The 24,994-nt window shown below is 29.0% G+C and overlaps 1 protein-coding gene across 4 annotated transcripts in view; it reads right to left on the bottom strand.

Annotated features, from left to right (window-relative positions):
- Positions 1-2,385: 2,385 nt before the first annotated feature.
- Positions 2,386-24,994, bottom strand: part of LOC129963377 (uncharacterized) — a 74,632-nt gene continuing 52,023 nt past the window's right edge. For all 4 annotated transcript variants that reach the window (XM_056077724.1, XM_056077733.1, XM_056077717.1 and 1 more), the window contains exons 3-17: positions 13,553-13,645; positions 13,289-13,423; positions 12,920-13,033; positions 12,696-12,778; positions 12,186-12,285; positions 11,989-12,046; positions 11,741-11,835; positions 11,086-11,238; positions 10,192-10,348; positions 9,106-9,991; positions 8,308-8,552; positions 7,885-8,004; positions 5,737-7,131; positions 4,799-4,863; positions 2,386-4,375 (exon numbers count right to left, since the gene is read on the bottom strand). In XM_056077724.1, coding sequence (XP_055933699.1) covers positions 3,281-4,375; positions 4,799-4,863; positions 5,737-7,131; positions 7,885-8,004; positions 8,308-8,552; positions 9,106-9,991; positions 10,192-10,348; positions 11,086-11,238; positions 11,741-11,835; positions 11,989-12,046; positions 12,186-12,285; positions 12,696-12,778; positions 12,920-13,033; positions 13,289-13,423; positions 13,553-13,645 — 4,794 coding nt within the window. In that variant the 3' untranslated portion in view covers positions 2,386-3,280. The remainder of the gene's footprint in view (positions 4,376-4,798; positions 4,864-5,736; positions 7,132-7,884; positions 8,005-8,307; positions 8,553-9,105; positions 9,992-10,191; positions 10,349-11,085; positions 11,239-11,740; positions 11,836-11,988; positions 12,047-12,185; positions 12,286-12,695; positions 12,779-12,919; positions 13,034-13,288; positions 13,424-13,552; positions 13,646-24,994) is intronic.

The following is a 24,994-nucleotide window of genomic DNA, read 5'->3' as shown; positions in this document are numbered from 1 at the left end:
ACTTGCTCTCCTTCCACCATTGAGTCAAGACCCATCACAGTTATCATGGCAAAATACTAAAAGTCAAGTTTCTACCAGTTATGTCATTTAAGGGGATAGTCCTACTCCAAGGACGGGTACCCCGATAAGCTTTCATCGTGAGATAGGAGTTGTATTGGAGCCGTAGACAGCAAGCAAGATGTAGGCTGGTGACTGAGCTATTGAATGCGCAGTGTTATTCTTGTAGTCTTCGTTAAATAAATAGCTTTATTTATTTTTTTAAAAGGATTCTGCTTATTGAATTTACTCTAAGCACATCGCAGGAAATTCGTAACAATATTTAAAGCAAAAAATAAAATTTGCTAAACGTCAAAAATTTTCACCTCTTATCCCCAGATAGCAGTTTTGTAAATGATTTAATTAGCACGAATTTGTAATTATTGATTTCAATTCTATATTAGACAAGATAGAAGAGCAATCAAGATTAATTGCTATAAATTGGATTTTGCCCGTAGAGAACTTCAGGCCGACAAGGAAGATGAAACATTGATAACTTCCATTGATAAGTTCCATCTTTCGCTGATTGATTTTGGGTACGCTTTTTTTAATTTTTATAGTGAACCATTATTTATCTTGCAAGATATTCTTTTTTTTTTATGTATATTCGCTATATTTGCAATTATTTAAAAAATTTAGTCATTTTTTATGACCATTAGTTTGAGTTTTCCTTTTTATTGGGTATTCAGTAACATTTAATTTAAAATAATTATAATTTTATTTCAAATTACTTTGCTTGCTATAATTATGAGTAGTTTTAAATTCATAAACATATTTAAGCACTTGCAATTTTTAAAGCCTATCAATTTAGCAGCATTATTGGTATATATGGTATGAAAATCGGCTGATTTATTATTTCTCTTCAAATAATTACAAAAGGTAAAAATTGTTAAATTAATTTATATAACCACACGAATTACCAAAAAAATTATCACCTGTATCTAAAAAAAGTGCACAAGATTCATCACGATTAATTATAAACGATTCGAATATCAAACATTCAGCTAAATATTCGTAAAGAAACCAAATTCCACTAAAAAGAACTATACATTTCGAGGCATAAGTGTTTTCTTTCTCTCTCTCTTTTTTACAAAGATTTAAAGGGACATCTAATAATTTTGTAAATAATTTTTACATTCCGTAAAAAAACATTTTAAAGAAGGAGGGGAAAGAAGTTTATAATCTTAGAATTCTCTAATACACTACTAACTAGTTTAGATACTTCACAACAGCTTCTATAAAGACAAGACACTGTTAAAAAATCAAAACTAAGCTCATTTGTCAGCAGTGAGAAAAAAATCAATCCTGGAGTCATTTTGTCTCTCTCTGCCTTAGGAATACAATAAAAAATTTTCAACATCAGACTATCAATAATTGTAATAGTTCATTCAAAACCATTCAATTATCACTATATAAGAGAAAAAAAAGGGGGGACTGAAATTAAAGAGGAGAAAGAAAAAGGAGAAAATACACCAAAGAAAATGAATTCTAAATCTGGATTTTAAAATCAGCAAAAAAAATATATATTCAATGCAAAACAATTAAAGGTAATTAATATAAGGCAACAGAGTAGCAATTTTTTGTCTAAAAATAAAATAATATTTTCAAAATACAAATAATTCTGCCAACTTATAAATCATAAACTAATAACTGTTTTTAATAAATTTTCTTTTAATAGGAAAATGACTCCATAAATCTCATAATTTTATAACTAAAACATCTGTGTATTTTTATATTGTAATCTGATGCTTCCTTTACTTGAATCCCAATAGATTCAAAAATTAAATAGATATGGCTTGTAATTCCGATTAATATTATGGTATGATATAGGACGCAATTTCGCATTTCTTTATTTGATGAAATAGTAGATCAAGCTGCATTATTTTCAGTCGACTTGCCGACTGCTATTAATGCAACAAAGTTAATTTTGCAATGGTCTTTTAAAAAACTACCTTTAATTTAGTAGTTTAGCATTTTGCAATCGCAAATTTAAAAGCACATTTTTTCCAATGCAAATTCCAAAGCAATAAATAAAATTCTATTGATACAATTATATTGAGACAGGTGGAAACTGATAATAAAAACATGATTTTACATTTTGTTATTACTTTTTTGATTTAATATTAAGACAAATTATCAGACTAAAAATTACTTTATTCGATTTTTTTGAAAAAAAAAAAGGGGGTGGGGGTGGGAAACCTAATTTCTTTTATCTTTTGCTTTTTTTTTTTTTTTTTTTTTTTGTATAAAAATAATTTAACTATTCTGAAAGAATTAACGCTAGATTGAATAATGGACAAAAAATAAACACATATAAAATATTTTTTTTATTGAAATATATTTTAGCACATTATTAAACAAAACAGAAGCAATCTACATATGCACAATTATCTTTTGTACAAATATAAAATCTATGAAACAAATATCGGTGGTAAAAAAATACCTTTATGTTTCAAACTATGAGTTTGTTTCTACTTTGGCACTTTGCAGAGCATGAAATTGAAAACAAATGCATAGAATTTCATTTTTTATTAAAACAACACTTGATAAATTTTACATAATGCTCAAACTCTTAAATTGTAATTTTTTTTTTTTTTTTTACATTTATTACTTATAACTTGCTCAACTATACTTTAATACTAAAATGCTAGCATAATTAAATAATAGACACAAATTTTAAACATTCGTTTTAGATATGCTCAGAAGGACTTTCCAACCAATAGATGGAAAATTAAGTAAACCTGTTTAAGTACTTCACACCTTATATAAATTAATAGCATTTATATTCGGAATAATTTTGTACTACACGTATCACAGCCCGAACTCATTCTTATATATATTATGTAAATGCTTTGAAATGGAATTTTAATGAAAATTATTTCAATACATTGCAAAAATGAAATAAGAATCAGTAATCCCTTGTGTAAAAAAGGAATTTCCATAATTGGAATAATATACGAAATAAAATCAGAAGGAATGTAAAATGAATAATGGAAATTGTTTAACAGATATATTAATATACTGACATGCATTTTGAAATGTAATGTGCGAATAACAATTTAAATTCTAAAAGCTGTACACAAAACAAAAAAAAATTTACATAATGAATATTCAACAAAGCTATCAATAAAAAAAAACATGTATTGCACAAAAATTACATTATGTTCTTGAGCATTTCATCTTATTTACAATTAATATATTTTACTGTACACTTATTGAAACAATATGAAGTACCATAATAATCTCATTTCTGTTGAAACCTTGACATATAATATGCGCAATCTGGACAATACAACTTCGGAGATTCTACTGTTTTTTTGTGGCACAAATTACATGGAGAGGGGATTTGCTGCTTGGAAGATTCTTGAGGTTTAGTATCCATAGCAGGCATTTCAGGTACAGATATATCTTTTCCCATTTTTGAATTTGAACCAAACTCTTGATTAGAGCATGCTGTAGATTCTGTACATGGCTTCTGCATAAAATGCTGCTTGTACACACGTTCTAACAAGGGATTTGGAATGAAATCATTGTCCTCATCCCCTGCACATGCCACCAAAACAACTTTGTCCGAAAAAGTGACACTTTTCTTAGGTCCACGCCTTTTCTTTGCTTGCTCCAGAATGGCCTCAAAATTCATACAGTTATTTGAATACAATTTTGAAAAATTCCTATCATTTCTCAGAAGCTCTAGCCTTTGAATGGCTGTTTCATAGTCAGGTGGTTTGTCAGGTCTCCTACTCTCATGAGCTGCATGCATATCACGAGAGTAATTTAAAACATTGTCCTCAGAGTTTTCAGAGTTAATATTTGAGTTTCTGAAAGAGGATCTATTTCCTCCAATTCTCAATACATTTGTTAACTGAGCATCTGTAAGATGAGGATTATACACAGAACCTGAAGTAGTCTGAGTAGAATAAGGTACTTTAGCAACACTTGCACTATTTGATCTTTCTTTAGTGTCTGATGCACCCACTTTGGTAGGAAATTCAGATTGCTTAAGTGGTTTTTCTAAGGACTGTGATGTATATGGAAGATTTGTAGATGAAGGAGATCTAGAATTGTCAATGTCTTTATGCTGTACAGTTAATGTCTTGTGATCAGTCACTGGATGAATTAAATGGCTGTCTAAATGAGATGAGGAAGGTGAAACAAAATGATTTGTTCTATCTTCAGCTGTTGATTCAGGAGAATTAGGTGGAAATGATATTTTTTCGAATTTGGAAGTAAGATCTTTAACAGATTTTGGTTGTTCAGTTTCGGAGCATGCAGGATTGACTTTCACACTGCTTGTCACTGATTTGGGCAAACTTTGTGTGCTATGATTTTCTTTCACAACCTATTATATACAAAATAATTTATTTCATTACTATAACATTATAAAAACACTATATAAACATTATTTTAAAAACAAATTTATGGAAATATCTTATAAGAAATCAGTTTAATCCTTAGTAATAATTAGATATTAAAAATCAAATTAGTGAAATTACTTTTGCAAGATATGTAAATTTTTAGAAATCAATGGAATAAAGCATTTTCATTTAAATGTCACACTGGAAATAATACACTTGAAACATATCTCGCATTTCCTTCTCAAATACATTTGCATACAAAAAATTCCCACTTTTGTTTAATTTTAACTTATATTTAGCTAAATACAAATTGCTAAAATGAATTTTTAAAAAATATATTCAATAGAATTTATCTCAAGCTCAAAATAAAATTTGAAAAAAAAAAAAAAAAAAAAAAAATTACTTACAGCAGGTTTCTGTTGATTGTGATTTTCCACACTTCTCACATTTTCAATTTTATTGATGGGACCAACTAAAAAAAAAGAATTTTTTTTAAATAATTAATGACAACTTTTTAATAAACACAAAAATTTATAATAAGCTAAATTTAAATATCTTCAATTCTAGAAGGAAAAAAAAAAATAGTGATTTTGCTTAACTGGAAAGGGAAACTGGGAAATGCTTCAATATTTAGTACTAATAAACAATTTTTTCAGTTTCCATACACAATATAAATAACTTTAAGAAATAAAAAAAATTAAAAATCTAATTGCATTTATTTCTAATGAAAGAAAAACAAGTGTAATAATTCTTAAAAGTTATATCTGAAAATATTTGCATCTTTTGAATTAAGTTTGCTTTAACTTTTATTAATATAAAGATTTCATCAATTATTACATGGTAAGACATTTTAAAAAATGTTTCCAGATTGTAGATAAAGATTCTATATTATATGTTCACATTTATGTATTTGTTACTTAAAAATGTAAATGAAAAGAAGTGTCTTTGATTGCAAGAGGGCAGGCAGGGGACTATGATTTCTGTAAGAAAATCAACAGTTTGTCATGAAATAAAGCCTTATTTGTAACTGATCTAACTTGTAATATTGATCTCAGGACTATGTGTAAATTCCCATTATGAGGGGGTGATGAGTGAAGGGATATGCAGGAAAAGAATCATAATACCATATTTCTTATAGAGTAAATAAAAATCAGAAAACCATACAAAAAATATGTATCACAGACTTCATTAAATAACACTATAAAGTAACTTTTTTTCTTTATTATTTATTTTAGTAAAATTTATGGAGCTGAATATGAAAAAAGATATCAGATTTGAAGTCTGACTTGTTTTCCAATCTATTTTTAATTTTTTAATAATTAAATAAAGATCAAACTATAATTACCTATATTTCCATCAATCCCCGATTTGCATTCATTAATCCATCTCTCTCTTTCCTCCTGTAATTTCCGTTTTCGATTGATTTCTTCTTGTTTTAACTGCAATTCTTTTAGCCAAACTGCACTACCTGATGCAATTTCATGATGATTATGTGGGGGAGTGGGAAGACTAATTTTTCTATGACTTTTTGGGTCTCTAGTGAGCAATGCATGATGTGGATGAGTTCTCTGTTTTATACTGATGTCTTGATGAGGTGCAGAATTTGTCACAGAATGATGGTGCTGTATATCTGGTTTTATGATATCTTGATTAAAATGTTGAATACTTTTCTTCGGTGATGCAAGTGAATTAGAATGAGTTATGGCGGGAGGGGGTTTATAGGGTGGTGGTGTGTTTGCTCTAGCAGGATTATTCTTTGACAATTTGCTGTCAGCAAACTTAGCAGGTGCAGAATTGTTAGGATCTTGATGAGTAACTTTCTTTTCCCCACGAGTGAATGAAACGTTTTCTTGTCTTTTCCTACAAGACACAGGTGTTTGTGTAAAAAAGCAATCATCAAATGATCTGGCAGTCTCTCCACCAGGATCTTGACCTTCTCTGAGATCTGGTAAACTACGATTTTTGCGTCGCATGAAGCCTCCCATCAGTTTCCTACGAATTCTATGCTGCTTTTTAGATGGATGGTCACTGAAAGTTTGGGTGCTACCAGAGCTCAGATCTGACAACTCATTTTTAGCATTGGAAGTAGGGCCAGAGTAAGTTCTATACAAAGAATTTTTCTTTGTTTGCTCCCATTCACTGGAATAATCACTAAGATCCGAGTCTTTACTTTGTACTTTATAATGAGACTTCTTTTTACCACTTGGTGATTTTGGAGATTTGTCATCTTTATCACTCACACTACCATCAATTTTCTTAGAAGAACACTTTTTGTTATCTTCTAGTGTTTTAGATTTGTCTTTAGAATTCTTTTCTTCAGAACTCTCATCTCCTGTTCTAGATTCCATAAAAGATGACAAAGCCCCCTTCTTTTTCAGTGTTCTTTTAGGTAAAGTAGCATAGATTTCAATATTCTTATCATTGCCTGTTTGTTCTTCACCATGTTTTGAATTTGACCGTTTCTGACCATTTTTGGAAACATCATCAGATGAATTTTCTGGCCCTTCCTTATTGAAGTTTTGTGTATTTTCTAGCAATTTATTGTTTGAAACAGAGAAGGATTCTTTGCGAGATGACTCCAAAGCAGCTTCTTTTTGTTTCCGCCGCAATGCAACTTCTGCCTCTTTCAGTTTTTTATGCAAGTTTGAAGATCTAATTAAGCACATGCTATGCTTCATTTTTGCCATAGCCAATGCCTGACTATTCGTATATGGCACATCCATTGCAGCTCTTGCACGAGCTAAAGAAATAAGAATAGTACATTAAAATATTATTAAAACCAATAATTCGTAAATTTCCCAATTATATATACAATATATATATATACAATATATATACATATATATATACAATTTTACATAAGTCTATTAGATTAGAATATATAAAACTTTTTTCATTCCTACTCAAAAAAACTTTCATATCCTTATTTCTATTTTAAAAATTTTGTAAATCATTGAAATTAAAAAAATAATAAAAGGCATAAATTATTAATTCATGAAATAAATTCAAATTGTAAACAGTTAAAAACATTTCATAAAAAATATTCTTTATTAAAAATATTTTCTTACTATGTAGTCTTCTATTCAAATACTGAATTCTCAAAGAAGAGACAATATTAATTAACTTTTGACAACATTTTACCAATGTGACCCCTCTTGGAGTTGTAACTCATAATTAAATTTTCTTTCTAAATTTAGATTGAAATCTAGCATGATTTTGGTAAAATTGATTTATAACATATACTTTGCAAATGATTTTAAGTAAGTATGGTAACAGCAATAAACTTGTAATAATCAGTATCCTATTTATAAAAATAAAACTACCATAGATCATAATTAACGTTAAGAGTTATTTTGATATGTGATATTTTTAGTTATACGGGGGGGGGGGGGGAATCACGAGCTACAGAAAATTATACAAATAAACATTAATGCTAAAAACAAATGCATTAATTTTTCTTTTGTTTAATAAAATGTTTATCATATAGACATACCTGCAGCAGTATCACTAAGAAGAGCAGCCATTGATATATCACCAACATTTTCTCGTTCAATTGATTTGGCAACAAATATATCTGCTTCAGCACATAGTTTATCACATTCATCTTTAAAGCCTGAAAAATATTGGAAACAAATGATTTAATTGAGAATAAAAATAATATACCAAATTAAAATTTTACATTTATCTTCTAATTGAAATTCCATTTTGAAATTGAAAATATACTTTTCAACAAAACTTTTTAAAAAATATATAATACAGCTTTCAATTTTTTTTTTCAATCAATAAAATAAGCACTTAACAGAATATATCAATCAAAACAAAGTTTTAAAAATTAAACTATCTCCTCAAACCTTAGTAGTTATATTAATTTGTAAAAAAAAAAAAAAAAAAAAAAAATCTTTTTAAAGTAACTCACCAAAAGGAAAATGCTCATTGGACTTCAAATCTTTAAGGCAATACTGCAACTGAGATATGTCATAAGGTACAAAGGCTGTTTGAACATTTTCTGGTATCTGTCCGAGTCTGGAATCAAGTTTACCAGGAGAATTGTTGATAGCAGATGGGTAACTATCTGAACTGGAGAGTGAAAATGAGTCATACCCAGGATCTGTCAAAAATGGTGCTTCTCCAGGTCGGCTATTTCTTACACCAGCTGGGAATCTATATAAAAAACAGCAACATTAGAATTTAATCAAATGAATATAATTCAGTTCTAAGGTTAATTTTGAAGACAAATGTAATATTTATATCTTTCCTTATTTTTGAAATATTTTAGTCCGACAATTACACGAAATTAAGATAGTAGGAAGGATTTTTTTTTTTTTTTTTTGTATATATATTTCAAAAATGCTATATTAGAAAACATTAAGCGATTAAAATAATAAAAAAGTAAATTTAAAAAATATACATATACGAAAATGATAACAAAATTTAAAAATTATTTCAGAGATTTTCACCTTTTCACAGTGGATATTAGAAATCTGATTAATTAGCAAAATAATTCTATTTTGAAATTGAAGTGAAATTTGGCAAGTTATTTTTAATTTGCTTACAAGAGAAAGAAAGACCTAATTTTAATTACAGCTTTTGAACAACACTCGCATGTGTGTGTGAAAAATATATTGCCAAACATATTATAAAGGGAAAAAATAAAAATAAAATATGAACACAAATTAAACATCCTATTCATGTATAGAATGACGAGTATAATTACTTTTTGTTTCCCACCACATAAAAGTAGGGATTATCCAATGAAGTTGTACTGGATGAGCTGGCACTATTTCGATCCCCACTCCAGTTCCCAGAGTCCCTCCTTCTAGCAACATTTGCAGCATCTGGAATATCAAATTTCAGATGACTTGGCAGACCTTTGTCTCTCAATGAAAATACATTGTCCAAAGACTCCAAGCTGCTGCTGCTGTTCCTTTGTCCAGCAATTGGATTCCCAATCTTACTATTCATTGACCTCTGTCGTTGAAGTTTTTGCAACTGAAGAATGTTTTCCACTGTTTGTCGACTAATGTAAGTACCATCAATAGAATGTTCAGGTGAATCCAAAGTTTGCAAATTTGAATTAGCTTGGCCATGGAATGCATTTTCAGGCATGGCTGTTTTTGATGCAGACTGTAGGATATCACCTACAGAAGTTAAATGTCCATTATCATCAGAACTGCTGTTTGTTTTAGATATATTAAAAGAACAGTTTGGTACTGAAAGCCTTGCAGCTAAACGGCTTTTCCAAGACAAAGCACTGTCTCCAGTATTAGTATTTGGCAAAAAACTGTGATCAGGATTTCTAAGAACACAATGCAACTTCTGATATACTTCATTTACATAGCTACCAAAACTCTGAGAGGTAGAACCATCTTTGCTTTGAGAACTCTTGGCAGCAGGTGCATTGTCCTGTTCTTTTAAATTTTCATCCCACCAAGTAAGATCCCCACTTGGTGTAACAGCTCTACGAGGTTGCATATTTGTATTCATATCACTTGACACTTCTGGATTAGGAGTTAATGCTCGCCTCTGATTGCCTGTTGTCTGATGCTGACCCATCCTAGAATGTTTATCATGTCCTAGACTTAAACCACAAGATTCTTGAGCTAAAAATGAAAGAATTTAAATTAGATTTAAGCAATACAAAATCAGTAAAAAAAAAAAAAGAATTAATTTTCAACATTTTTAATTATAAGAAAAAATTAGAATTAAAAAATTTGTATGTATGGATACATTAATAAAATTTGCATCAGGATTATATAAAATGTTACAAATGCAATATCAAGATAATAAAAATCCTTTTTACCATTTAAATTCTTCTTGTGTCCTGGAACAACAGTTACTAATCTTGGAGCAGTAGAAGTGTTTACTGGTGTTCCATGAGGATTGGCATAAAGTAATAACAAAGGTTGGAAATGTCCTTTGCAACATTTCTCAACCACTTGCTCCCATTTAGGTCCAATCTATATTTTAAAAAAAATTTTAATTACTATTATCAAAAAATAAACAAAATAAAATTTAAATATTTCTTACAAATATGATCGTTTAAATATAATCCTTCCCCTACCACTAAATAAGATCTCAATAAAATTGTCAGAGGCCAACTAAAGTATTTCTATCATTTAGCAAATATATTAATAATTCTCAACAGTATCAAACCCTTCAGTAATGAAATATGTCATTGATAAGCAATATTAAATAAAAAAACTTTTTAAAAAGTAGATGATTATTCAAATTTTGACTTCTTAACATTAAAAATTTAATTAAAGTTAACAGGTTTTAATTTCAAAATGTTAACAGAAAATTCATTGCAATATTTAGTATATAAAAATAGAATAAGACAAGTAAATTTTGCTAATAAAGTAATGCTGAAGTAAAAATTCTTTAGAGAATATGTCACATCAAGTTATTTCCTAAAAAAGTTCTAGATATTCTAAATGAAGAATTTTTCTTTTTAACTACAACATATTTATGTGTTTTCTTGCTTATTTTTGTTATTACTAGCAATTAGTATTTTAACCGAAGAATTTTTTTAAAATCTACTGCACATATTTATGTAGGTGTTTTCTTGCTTATTTTTTTAATTATTAGCAACTGGAATTTTATTATTAACATCAGGTTATAAATGTTGTATAATTGTATATGAGAAGTAGAAATTCAAGTTAAAATCAAATATAAGAAATAAAATATTCTCACTCACTTCTCGAACTGCAGCATCATCAAAATATATCCACACTCTTAATTTCGTATGAAAGAAAAAAGTTGAATAATGTTTCCCATAATATGTCACTATTCCCACAAGCTGATGAGTTGCAGAGGCTGCCCATCGACTGTCAACAACAGAATGAAATACCTAAAAAATAATGCACCAATTAATTAAATGACATCTGTTGTAGAAAATGGTAGTATATTACAATGAATGGATAATATACTAGCTATGAGGATCATAATATATTAGTTATCATAGCACAAATGAACTTAATGTTCTCTTCTGATTCATAAAAAGCTTGCATCATTATGCAGGAAATGCAAATTAAAGTAATAATTCAAAAATTTATTTATTAAATTACTGAGTTCATAGTTTTTACTGATTATAAATGTAAATGTTCAAATTAAAACACTTTCACAAAAAAGTATTATTATTATCATTTACTTGATTGAAAATACACATCTAGCCATTACTGAAAAATTTAATAAATAAAAATTATACAATATTCATAATAAATGAAAATAAAAATTCAAAATACTTCAGACAAATGAGAATTAAGAAGTAAATAAGACACAAGCATTCAGTGGCAATGAAATGCAAAGAAAATAAATGTGAAAAATATCTTAAATAATAAAATATTGCTTACATCTTGAAGTTTAAGAGACATTCCAATAGTCTTGAAAACATCCATAATATGATCAATGGTTGGGCGTTCAGAATCCCAAACAAGTCCAACACTTACTGTTTATGAAAAGCAAAAATAAGAAATTAGGAGGGGAAAAAAATAAGGAGAAAAAAACTTTTTCATGAACTATAATTAGACATATAATTTTAAATTTATCATACATGCTTCAACAATTTGATTAAAAACAAATATAGATTGAGAAATCATACCTATTTCTGGTCGATTCATGAGTGTTTTTCTAATCTGAATAACAGCACCACATGAACTCTAAAAAAGAATGAAAACATTTAGTTTGAATATTCCATCATTTGCTTTACATCACAGGTATATTAGATTCTGAAAAATGCAGCTCTTCATTCAACTAAATCTAAAACATACTATAAATGATAAATTTAAAATGTCATACCGGACAATCTCTCAGATCTCCAAGTCCACCTGCTCTCTTAAGTAATTCACTAAAATTTGGCATAGGTTCATTTTTTTCCTTCATCAACTTTGCCTGAGAGCTAAGGGATAATTTTAATACATTAATATACAAAAAAAAAGGATTAAAAATTATTAATATAAATAAAAACTCTGTTAATATTTAAAAACCAAATACCACATTTTGATGAAATACAAATTTCCATTTCCAAATTATTTTAATAAATTACTTTTACAGCTTCATAAATTAAAAAAATAGAATAATGGTAAATTAATGAGTCATCATATATAAGCTTCAATTTAATTAATAATGCTTAAACAAAACTTCAAAAGAATTTTTTAAGTCAAAATCTAAAAAGTTATGAAGCATCTTTGTGAAATAAAACTGGTAGCAAATGGAACTTTTAAGGGGGAAAAAAATTCAAATGAAACTTTTAAAAATTGATTGCAAAATGTCCTAATAAGTCAAAAAAAAAAATTAAAAAAAAAATACCAAAGTGCTGAGGAAGGTACATAATGAACCATCTGTGTGAAGGGCAAAGGTTCAGAAGTAGCTCCGCATGCGTGGCACACGGTCTAAAAAAAACAAAAATCAAATTGTTACTCAAAAATCCATTCATTAAAATAAATCCAATAAAATGTATCCAAAATAATAAATGACAAGAGAAATTCTATTCCCCATAAGTAATAATCTCATGAGACAACAGACAAACTTACTTGTTCAACTAATGTCATAGCAAATTTTTGGTGGGGTATGCAATGTGCAGCACTGCACATATCTTCTGATTCATTATTAGCAATATGGAAATGAATCCTCATTAAAATGTTTTCCTATAATTCGATCAAAAGGAATGGTTTAAAAATTAATTCACAACATAAACATCAAAGAAAAGCATTTCTATCATAGATACTTAAAATCCAAAATTATTAAAATATTATATACATGCAAAGGAAGTTTTTTCTAGGATAACTTCTTGCACATGCATTTTTTAACCAACAATTTTATTTGATGCAGATACCAGGAATAAATAAGACTCACATAAAGGTATTGTATTTTCATCACAGCAAACGAGAAAAGATACTCACAAAGCATTCAGCTGCATCGTCCATGAATCCTAATTGAAATCTTCTCTGATCACAAAAAGTTTCGGCTAATGCACGACGCAATGCATCAGGTGGAAGGGCTGATTCTTGGCTGTATTGGAACTGCGCAAATAATTCCTAAAAAAATATTAAATCAACATTTTAACCCCAAAAGGTAATTTTTAATTAAATGGCAATAACATCGCTAAATACAAATAAATAATTATAAATAACAAATATATGAAAAAAAAATTATCCTCGACTTACTTTTAAAGCACAGAATATGCATGAATCTTCCATACAAGCATGCCCATTAAGCTCTCTAAAGCTTCTACGAAAAATGTCTAAATGCCACAAAACCTGAAATAAATTGAGGAAATTCAATTGATTTAATTTTTAAGAACAAAATCATTTATTAACAATTTCATGCAATTGATTATATACATCTCCAATAGATTCTCGCTTAGACAATCTTAAAACAGAATTAAAGATTTTTCTATCATATTTAAAAAAAGATTAATATTTCAAAATTCTTTAGAACAAAATGCTGTAATTTTTAAACAGCAGAAATCAATGAAAATAGTACCGGCTAATATTCCTCAAAATTTGCAGCTTTTATCTGACATAAACCGTTGTACTACAGGCTGCTTCTAGATACTGGATGAATTTCCATTTGGCAGAATCGACATCAGAAAGAAAAAAAAAGTATTGGAAGGATGAACAATAGATAGTTCCAATGTAAAAACAAATAAGAGTACCGGTGTGTTTAATAAAGACCCCGTCGGTAATTGGCAATGGCGTGATGCACGGCACGAGGCAAGCTCCTACACAAACAGAAAAAAGTTCTGAGCCTCAAACGATTTTTACATTAGATTAAAATCGACATCGCCTGGACATCAATGGCACTTAGGAGAAAAACGACACATTATCACCACAATCGGTTTTCTTCCAAGACAAAATTTCCAACACCGGATGTCGTTCTCGGCAGAGCGTGCCGAATTAAAGACTTATACCTTATTTTTAAGAACATTAACTTATCTTCCAGAGAATGGCGTTATGCTCGGACAAACTCCTTCTTATGGCTTAAACAATGGGCATTGCGTCGGGCACGCGTCTCGTTTAGGATATTTTTCGCAGATGATATTGCATTTCCCATCACGTCTCGATAATAGTTACCGTCGATCGTCTTTATTATAGATGTGTGTGAAATCTTAAATGAAGGAGGAGGAAAACAATGAGTGAAAATGAAATTGAGCGATTAATAGAATGACAAGGTAGTTTCTTAAACAGAACAAACGTCTGAAATAAATTTCAAATGAAATTTTTAAAGCAATTTAAAATAATACGACATCTTATTCGTACATTCAAAACACACAAACTACTAGATATCGGTCAACCCAATTTTCGAAATGGATTTGAAACCAAAATATTTCATTCGGCTCTAACTTGAATTTTGATATAAAATCGATGGTAAAATATATTAGTAATCGTTGATATTTGTTCCTTCTTTCAATCAAATAACAAATAGTATAATATTTTCAATAATATTTTGCTCAGTGTACATGCAGTTTCAAATATTTTAAGACGGGTAAGACATATTAGCCACGGATAAAAATAAAATTTAGGGAATAGTGATTCTAAATGAAAGAATTCACATTCCAGTTTTTGGCATATTAACATCGATCTTGGATTTTTTTTTTTTTTTTAACCTCAGGCGGAATCGGAGATTTAGGTGTATTTTGTGTACAGATAAAGATCCAATTTTGTGCAAATTTTGAAAATATTCATTCAATTATATGAAAATTCTGCAAATGATATTCAAGAATTTACGAAATCGATTAACATTTAAATGAAAAAAATATTAACCTTTAAATGTCCTCCCAAAAAAATTCATACATTTCTAGCATTATCAATACACATAGCATAAATAAATTTCAGAGATGGGTGATAATAAAAGTACAAAGGAATTTTTTTCCCCCAGAGGACATAAATGGCCAATAAAAGGAGAATCAAATATCATCTGGTAAGAGCAACGCCATCAATGAAGAACTCTCAAGAGTTATTTAGTGAAAGAGGGAAGGAAACCTTCAAAACCACCCTCACGGGAAATGGAAGTTATAAAGTCAGACCTTGGAGATGTCTGCGGGACGTTATTTATTCAACAAGTAGGATAAACGTATCACTCGACAAGGTCCATTTACAGTTCCTTGAGCGGTTGATACAGAATACGCCGCTCTATTAGGGGACGAAGAAGGGTTCAAAAACTGAACTAGTGAAGGAGAACAGATGGCCCTTTCAGAAAAATAAGAAAGAAAACGCCAACGTCTCCCCTGGAAGAAAATGAGGGGGGACAAGCTCGGGCCATAAAAATTTTTTCGGGGAAAAATACCGCAACTCCCCTCCGAGGTCGAGAGGTGGCACTTTGATCCATCTCCCATTCGAAGGAATGCACGGGGTGGCACGGAGTGTTGACACGCAAAGTGAGGGAATGCCAGGGAAAGCGATTAGAAACACCACACCAAACCCCGGTAGGAGGGAGAGCTTTTTTTTTCTGAATTTTTTAGGACTGCAAGTGATAAAATACAATACATACAGCCGAAAGCGAAGAAATTTAAAAAGTTTTCACACTTCGAATCACGGAAATCTAATAATAATTTTCAAGACGAAATAAAATGAAACAGATTATATATGTTATTTTGCTACTAATTGATGACGATTTCTTTTCAATAAATAATACAGAAAATGAAGAACTTTCTATCTTCTAACCGAAATCGTCATAATAGTTTATGGAAGCTGAAGTTTTGAACAGGGAATAAAGAAGATAATTAAATTAAGTAGTCCGAGAAGATGGAATTTTGCTATATGTTAGCTTTGAAATTAAAATATTTTTATTTTGCAAGGACAATCTACGAATAACAGTTAAAATGGCGTGCTGAAGAAAAGGTTAAGAAATTTATTGTTGTTAAACTGAAAAGTAATAAACGCGTTTAATATTGTAATAAACAAAGGTCTCATTCTCAGTAAATCTGAAACAATCATCATTCATGCAGGTTTAAAATGTGTCTCAGCATCGGCTCTAGACTGTTTTGGATTGAACTTGGCTAAAATTGCACTGGAATGTTCAGCATGAACAACTATGTTTCAATGAAAAGAGAAAGTTTTCAGTTATATTTTCCAATTTGCTTTGAATCTTATATACTTGCAAAGCGTGTACCCATTAAGAAACTACACAACTTCTTGTCATTTAATGTAAAAATATTTGTTTAAATCAATGAAAGAAAAGACGATATCCTTTCTTAAAACAAGATTTTTAAAAAATGAATTGATGAAAAACTGAACAAAACAACACTTACAAACATATTCAAATAAACTAGAAACCACACATTTACTCATCTTAAAGAGTTCCGAGAACAGCACATGTTTTTTTCATGAGAGGGTGCAGTAAGCTGATTTAAGCGTACAAAGGAAATTAAAGAAAACTAGATAAAACGGTCGAGGCCAGACATCGCGAAAAACACGCAATCGGGAGTGGAGGCCCACGAATCTCAACAATTAAACTCATTGCATGATTATGGCCCCAGGCGACTTAGAGTACTATCGTGAGATTAAGAGAATGGAGAGTGAAAAAGCAATTCAAAAGGGGACGGGGAGTCAGTCGGTCGACCGTGTCCACTGTAATGAACCCCGTTTCCGGCGTCGAAAGACAGCGAAAACAAAGCACTGGGAACATTTTGTAGTGACACCGCTGCAGGCAATTAAAAGAAAAGATTTTTATCAGTATCTTTCAAGAAGCCTTCTCTTCACCCTCCCTCCGTCCCTCTTTAAAATATCTTAGTATTAACAAAAGCAAAAGGCCCCCTCATGTGACGAAGAATTAATTCTTTTCTTTTTCTAAACTTGTTAGGGAACATGCAAAAATCTTATAATCATTTCTCCAGAAATATGAAAAACTACAACCTCAGTTAAAGAATCTGAATTTAAGATAAAGAGAAATTACTATTTATATAATATTACATAGATTTTTTAAAAATTTATTCAATTAGCAGATATACTAAAATACTGGTTTAGGACAAACCTCTCACCACAAATACATTCTTCAGAAAAATGGCTGTTGATTGAGTGTCTTCACATTTATAATCCACAATTTACTGCCGCTGAATAGGAGAATCATTTCATTTTCAATTAATTAGTCGATTTATTTTGAAAACAGAATACAGTTTAAAAGATAACACTTTCTATAAGCATGAATCCTCCTTTGCTCCCATCCCGAAAATAACAATAATATGAAAAATTAGAATTCATTTTCTATTCTTTACAAAAGCATAATGTGGGCAATTTATATTCTTTATGTATTCACTCTTTTTACATAGCTTATTAAATAGCTTTCTGTAAACTTCAGATAATCGGATGCTTGAATAAATTTGAGATGTTGATTCATGACTCTCTAATATAAAGTGATAAATAAGTTAGATTGAAATTATCTAAAAATTACATGGAAATAGTATCGGTCTGACCAAAGAATATCAATAAAATATTCATCTAGAAGGGAAGAATTTAAATAGAATGCCCATAAAATATTTACCTAGAAAGTAAGAATCTAAATTTTATTCGCAGCAATACAGAAATTATGAAATTTATTCTTTTTCTTTTTTTCCTTTTTCTTTCCAATTAATATCGCATATTAAAGCTAACAACAGATCAAAAACTTAATTCCATCCTCAAGCGAAAAGTACTTTGCTAAAACTTTGAAATAACACTTATGAACTGAAATTACATTGCACATCATAAATTACTTAGTTAAACTTTAAATCTAATCAAGATTTCGAAAGTCCCATGCCCAAATGGATAGAATTTCGATCCATCTGGATTCCTAGTCACTTCATATGAAGTCTGTAGAGAGTCATAAAATATATATTGTTAGACTCTATGTATCGTGTTTTATTCTGCTACAGAGATAATGAGCGCTTACAACTAGTTTATAAATCTAACAATTTAACATTTGTATACAAAAAGTTGCATGCAGGTCATCGAGGGAGTGTGTGTGTGTGTGGGGGGGGTGATTGTTCGATGATGCGAGATTCCAGTTCGAAGCAATCCGCAAAATGACAACAATATATATATATATATATATATATATATATATATATATATATATATATATATATATACATCGTATTAACAAACAAGGTGAAAAATAAAGGAAAAAAACTTCAAATGAAGGTTTTCATATTGGGAAGGTTAAAGTTGTTAACTTGCCGGAGTTATTTTCGATCTACTTTTTAATCTAAGAGCAATCGCCTACATAAAGGGATATTCCATCGATACCCCGTGATATGCTGGCTAAAATACTCCATTAGAAATCTACAATTAAAGCATTTGTCATAAGTCAAATTTCATGAGTTCTTAAATTATCGATGTCTATCAATCAAAATGTAATTTTCTATACACATATACTGCCCATTTTAAACAGTGAAATAAAACATGGATGAAAAAGTTATTTGACCCACTTTCACTACAGTTCAGAGCTAATACAACCGGAATAATGCCTACCTGTGAGCAGGACAATAAACAAAAGTAACCTTCAAATTAGCTTCCGCTAAAATCCTATTCTCGTCATAATTTATTCTACAACCAGAAAAAACTTTCAACAATTTCACAATATTTTAAACTAGCTTTTATTTATGCTTAATCTTAAAATGGAAAATGTTTAATTAAAACAATTACAAAAATTCGGTGTAATTTTACAGTAGTAAAATATGTTAATAAATAAAAATTAATTAATTTTAAAAGGCTACTTATAGAATTTTGTTTAATTTCAAATGAAATGACAAATAGACGATATTTTTTGTAACACGAAATATATTTATAAAAATTAATCTGTAACTGTTGCATTTTTTTTTTAGATAATTCTAGACGTTTCTAGAAAATTTACAATATAAAGAACAGGAATAAATAAATTCAAATTTCATATACATTATTGCAACGTTTCATTTCCCATTATACTTATTACACATTTAAGATAGGTTTTAAATAACAGAAATTAGAACTGAATTTTGTAATTTCCAATATTGTATCAAACAGAATATTCGTTATATATAAATTTCAATTTAGATAATTAAATAGTAAAATTTAATACCTAAATATTGCTTATTAAATTGCAAATAATTACAGAAAAATTAATAAATAAATTTGTATGATTCGTGTTAAAGTAAATTATTAATATTATGTACAGCATTAATATTATCTACATTTTATAGCGATTTTAAAATATCTCATTTTATTCTGTTTAGATTAAGAGTATAAAAATTGCACAAATCTCAAGATTTGAAGAAAATTATTTCTTTCTAATTATATACATGAATATTTTCATCTGAATACCGATTTGTTTTAATGAACTGGAAGTCAATATTAAATAAATAAGAAAATAACCAAAATATTTTTTAAGGGAAAAAAATGAAACTGCAAGAAAGCAATATTTTGAATATCTAATGTCATTTTTAAATTAAAATATTACGATGCTTAAATATCGAGTTATAATACACAAACTGCAATCGAAAAATTGTATACAAATGATAATTATATAAAAGTTTTATTTTAATTTTAAAAATTCTTCCTTTAAATTTTTGTTCGCTTCAGAAGCGTTGTTTTAGCGAAACTCCTGAATGCACGGAACTACACTGCAGGTCTAATGATGACATTAAAAGGTAGCCAAGTGTCGCTGACCCTTTCTTGATGATGCAGCGACTCGAAAACGACTCGGCCATTCGTCAATTAAAAACCGGTCGGTTGGACGGACAGACGAGTGTGACCGCCGATTCGCGACAAAAGTACTTCCTATACATCGCTAACAAAGTTACAAAATTAATCTAAAGAAAAATGCATTAAATTTCTAATACTATTTATATTTCTGTACATTTTTTAAACACCTAATTATTTACTAATTCATGGTGTAATAAATTGCAATTTTCCCATACAATTACTTTCCCATAATAATAAAATTTATTGATAAACAAAAAAATTTCAAATTATGATCTAGAGATAAATTTTATTTTCAATAGTCAGTCTGAATTTAGTTTTTAAAATGAATATTAGAAATAAAGAGTTATTAAAAGCAATTTAATTGCATTTATAAATTCGGATAGCTTTATATAATATTACATTTATAAATTCGGGTCTAGTTTCTATTCTTTGAAGGTCTCTGATTTTATGTCTATACTGCATTTAAGCGTGATCCAGTTTAGAATTTTATTTTATGCCTTTTAAAATCAATTTATTTTCGAGTAGCGGTGTAAAATATAAGCGTAAGCATACAGTTGTAAGGGGGGGGGCTTGAAAAACTATTTTAAATTATGTACAGATATGAAGAAAAAAATTTTCTAATTAATTTTGACAAGACTCAACTTCAACTTCAATTGAATCTAAGAAATGTTCAAAGAATAAATTTTTCAAAATTTATAACGTAGTTTCCGATTTCAATATTAAATTATTATTACAAATACTTCTGGAACCAATTTGAAAATGTATTGCAAGATATCGAATTTTGCATATGCAATTCTTTAAATCAAATATTTTTTACCTTGAACTTATTTATACAATATGCACACCACCAGACAGTTATTCTTCTTATGACACTACAAGTTTCATTTCATTAACCTAAAAATGAACAATTGGTAATTTTGACTTCAAAGAAGAAACAGGATTTAAAAGGAAACTTAATTAATTGAAAGCAGGGAAGAGAGGAAAAAAACAGAAATTAGGAATATTCGTCTATAAGCAAATTACTATGTGCGGTAAAAATTAATCTTATTATTTGTCATCATCATATTTATTTCGTCCGTACTGACAGACGTGTTTTACGACACTCAACCTTGTTCACCTTCAACTAATCTTGCTCCAGTTTTGCATTTAGAAACTTGTAGTCGCATGGCGAAGAAAAATCAAAAACGAGCAGTTAACACAAGGCGAGCTGTGAATAAAATGAGAGATGATGTTCCCAAAACAAAATAATAACTACATGAATTTAAAACAGAAAGAAGATAAAGCGAAACTTGTGTAACTTGATAGTAGTTTATATTAAAAGAAGTTCCGCATAAATCATTCTTAAAGATGCAGATATTGAGGGTTTCGAAATTCATTTATAGGGGAAGTGATATGGTAACAGACAAAGAAGCGAGAAGGTGTAGATGGACTAGTTACCAAGGCGAACAAAATTTTTATGCGTTTTATGACGCCTTTTAGAGATAATTATGTAAACAAACAAAAAATGTCTTAGAGCGCCATTCATATTTTCTAATATCACTATTGGCAACTAAGTGCAGAAAATCATGCTATGTATCCAACACCACTGAAAAATGAAAGTAATTGGAACCAATCATTTATATTTAACTCTTAGAATGCACGACTTTTTATTTTATTATTATTATTTTTTAACAAAAGAAATGAATGTGCTTTGAATAGCTACATATAAATAGAGGAAAATGTTTAAAAATAATTTTAATTAGTTCTTTCTTGAATTCTTTTTAAATGTGTCAAATGGTTACATTACGAATTAAACTATATCCCAATAACAGAAATCGCATTATAATAATTCTACAATAAATATAAAAGTTCCTTTTTATCAATATATTTTTTACAATGCAAAAAAGAAAAATATTTTGATAGTATTTTTAATGGTAAAACTATTCATACAACAGCCATCTTAGTATTTTTCCAAGTTCCCAGTTTTAAATCTAATTCTAGTATAGATATTCCCATATATCGGCCTTTTCTACAGCCAAAATAGCATTTAAAAGAGAATTTCGATACACTCATTATTTCTCTTTAGAACAGTCGTGCGAAGCTCACAACTGGAAATAAAAACGTGTAGCCCCATGACTACAGGATGCATTGTAGGTTTAACCTTGGATAAAATTTTCTTTTGAAGGATGTTTGAAATTCAATACCACTAAGAATGACAATTCAATTATATGATTTATTTACCTTATTTCATACATAAGCTATTTTACTCTCTTGCGCAATAAAATTATTTTTAGAAAAATTAGTAATCATAAATAATAAAGAATTGTCACTAGAAAATACTATCAAGAAATTTTATTTTACAATTTTCTTCTCAAAAAAAAAAAGGATGGGGGGGGATAATGTGAAATAAAATCAATATATATTCAGCGGGGGAAAAGGCAGAATTATTACATAGAAATATTCGAAAAAGAAGAAAAAAAATTAACTTCAAATTTTATTACACAAAACTGTATTCATGAAAAACATTTCATTTAAAAACCCACTTCCAAAAACCAATGAAAATCGCCCATAACGATCTTTTTCAATTTCGTTCGAAACGCATGCTTACGTTTTCGATCCTAAAAGGAAAAAGAATGGAGGGCTTGGGGTTAAAATGTTACAAGAATAATAACAGCGACAAACAGAGAAAAGCTTTTATAAAGAACTTCCAGAAAGTGAAAAGTAATCGTTAAGCATCAGCCAAGCGCATCCACGGTTCTGCTCAGGTTCGTCAGAATTACTTATTGCATATGCATAACATGACTGCGACTCTTCGAACAGATACCGGGGGCGCGGAACAGGGGATGCATGATTCGCGGTAAGTAGCAGTTTTTTTGCGGCGCAGTAAAATACCTGACTTCTTAGTGATAAGTTTAATAAACAGTTCCAGACAATTCTGACGCAGCACCGACAGCTCAAAAAGACAACGCAATATATGAATAATGTTCATATATTGCGAAATATCATTAGAATTCTTCAGTTTAGATGTCATTGAACAACGTATTAATCAGATAGTTCAACTCTGATCAAAATTTATTGACATAGAAACTTCATAGAAAAGGCAAAATCATTCTCAAAGTGGAATAAAATACAATTTTAGAATCTACTTCGTTATTAAAATAAGAAAATATAAATTACTCTCACTTTTTTTTTCTCTCGATTCCATTATGTTTCGTCTTTCAAAAGTCGTCCTAGCATCTTTAACATGTAATCATTATGATATATTTGATTAAATTAGCTTTTAATATTTTAAATTTTGATTCAAATCAATATTTGCGTCACTAAACATTCACTTTCAATTCATAGCTGAAGCCCTTCGTTCTGAGCGCTCCCTACGACCTCCTCTCCCCCCCCCCATCTCTATTGCGATTCTAATGAGTTCAGAAAAACAGAACATTAAAAAAAGGGGGGGTAACTGTATCTGCATTTTATCCTACAGGCTTAAAATACAAAATGAAGAATTTTAAAAATGTTTTTTAAATTACTTAGTAGGTTGAATAGAATTGAAAAGAAACACAAAAATGACTAAAAAATAAGAAACACATAAATTTCAAAACCTCAACAAATTTACTTTGTAACTGAGAGACATTTTCCCTTTTTAGAATTCATCATAATTAAAATCTTGAAATTATAAGAATGTAATAAGAAAGCTATTAAAAGTTATTCGACCTAATTTTATTTTTTTAACATAGGGGAAAAAAAAAGATACTTCAAAAAATGCTCAATCCATTTTTAAAAGCAATAAATGTCTACAATTATAATTTGTCCTTCTTTGAAATCTAACTTATTGATCAATAAATTCTTTAATCTGCTGAGTACAATAGAGTGACACTGAGAATCTGTAATCCGACAATTTAAAAGCGCAAAGCCATGTTAAGAATTATAAGTTACCCTTGCGTAAAAGTTATCGTAAGCGTAGGTGTGAAAACCCGCTATTCAAAAGATAAATCCGCTAATAGTGTAGGAAGATATTTATGGTTAATACCATGCAAATGAATCCTAGATATAAAAGAACTTTTTTTTTATTTTATGGAATCAGTTTATTTTAAAATGCCAGATATGTCTATGAAAAAAATAAAAGAAATATTTTTTATCAGGTTTAATCATTCCAAAAAATCTTCATAACGATTGCACATTCTGAAAAAAACGTTATCAGATAATAAAACCAATTTGTTGCAATTTATCAAATGTTATCATTAATTAATTTTTGGCGAGTATCATTAATTAAAGTTTGGAGAGTATCTATACTGTTTTCTTGCGTTTTTGAATTTTCAAAAAATGTAAAGCAAATTTATTTTATATTGCAGATCAAATTTATTACCCCCAAAACAACAGCAGAATTCGCATTTTAAATTACCATCTTAGTTCATTTTGCTATATATACAACAGCCAAAGTCTCACTGCATTATTATCATTAATGGAAATGTTAAGTGATAATGTTTCCCTCGAAGTAATGTATTATATGAAGAAGCAATGTACAGATTTCAGTACATTTGTTAAATAATATTTAATTATTTATTAAAATCAAATTTATTATGTTCTTCCATCGTTTTAAAAAAGTGTTAAATGCATGTTACATGGAAAAATAGTTAGAATACAATCCCTATCAACCGATATTCACTTTCACTTTAAAAGCTTTAAATGTGGTCTTTAATTATATATTTCGCAGAAGTCTAACTGATTTTGAATTCCTTTTGACTCAATGATTATTTTATTAAAACAAATACTAAGTAATATGTAACAGTTACATTTTAATAGTAAAAAAAATGAAAAAGAGCTGCGAGTTTTCCCACAGTAAAAAGCATATTTTACAGAAAATAAAAGTATCATATAACTTATTTCAGTAAATGTGCAAAAATACTTAGATTTCAAGATTTTTGTTCAACGTGGTAACATAGAAATGAGTTAGTATTTTCGTCACATATCACGTAC

This window comes from Argiope bruennichi, chromosome 1, assembly GCF_947563725.1.
Source record: "Argiope bruennichi chromosome 1, qqArgBrue1.1, whole genome shotgun sequence".
NCBI classification, from domain to species: domain Eukaryota; kingdom Metazoa; phylum Arthropoda; class Arachnida; order Araneae; family Araneidae; genus Argiope; species Argiope bruennichi.
This window is presented reverse-complemented; position numbering and strand designations above follow the sequence as displayed.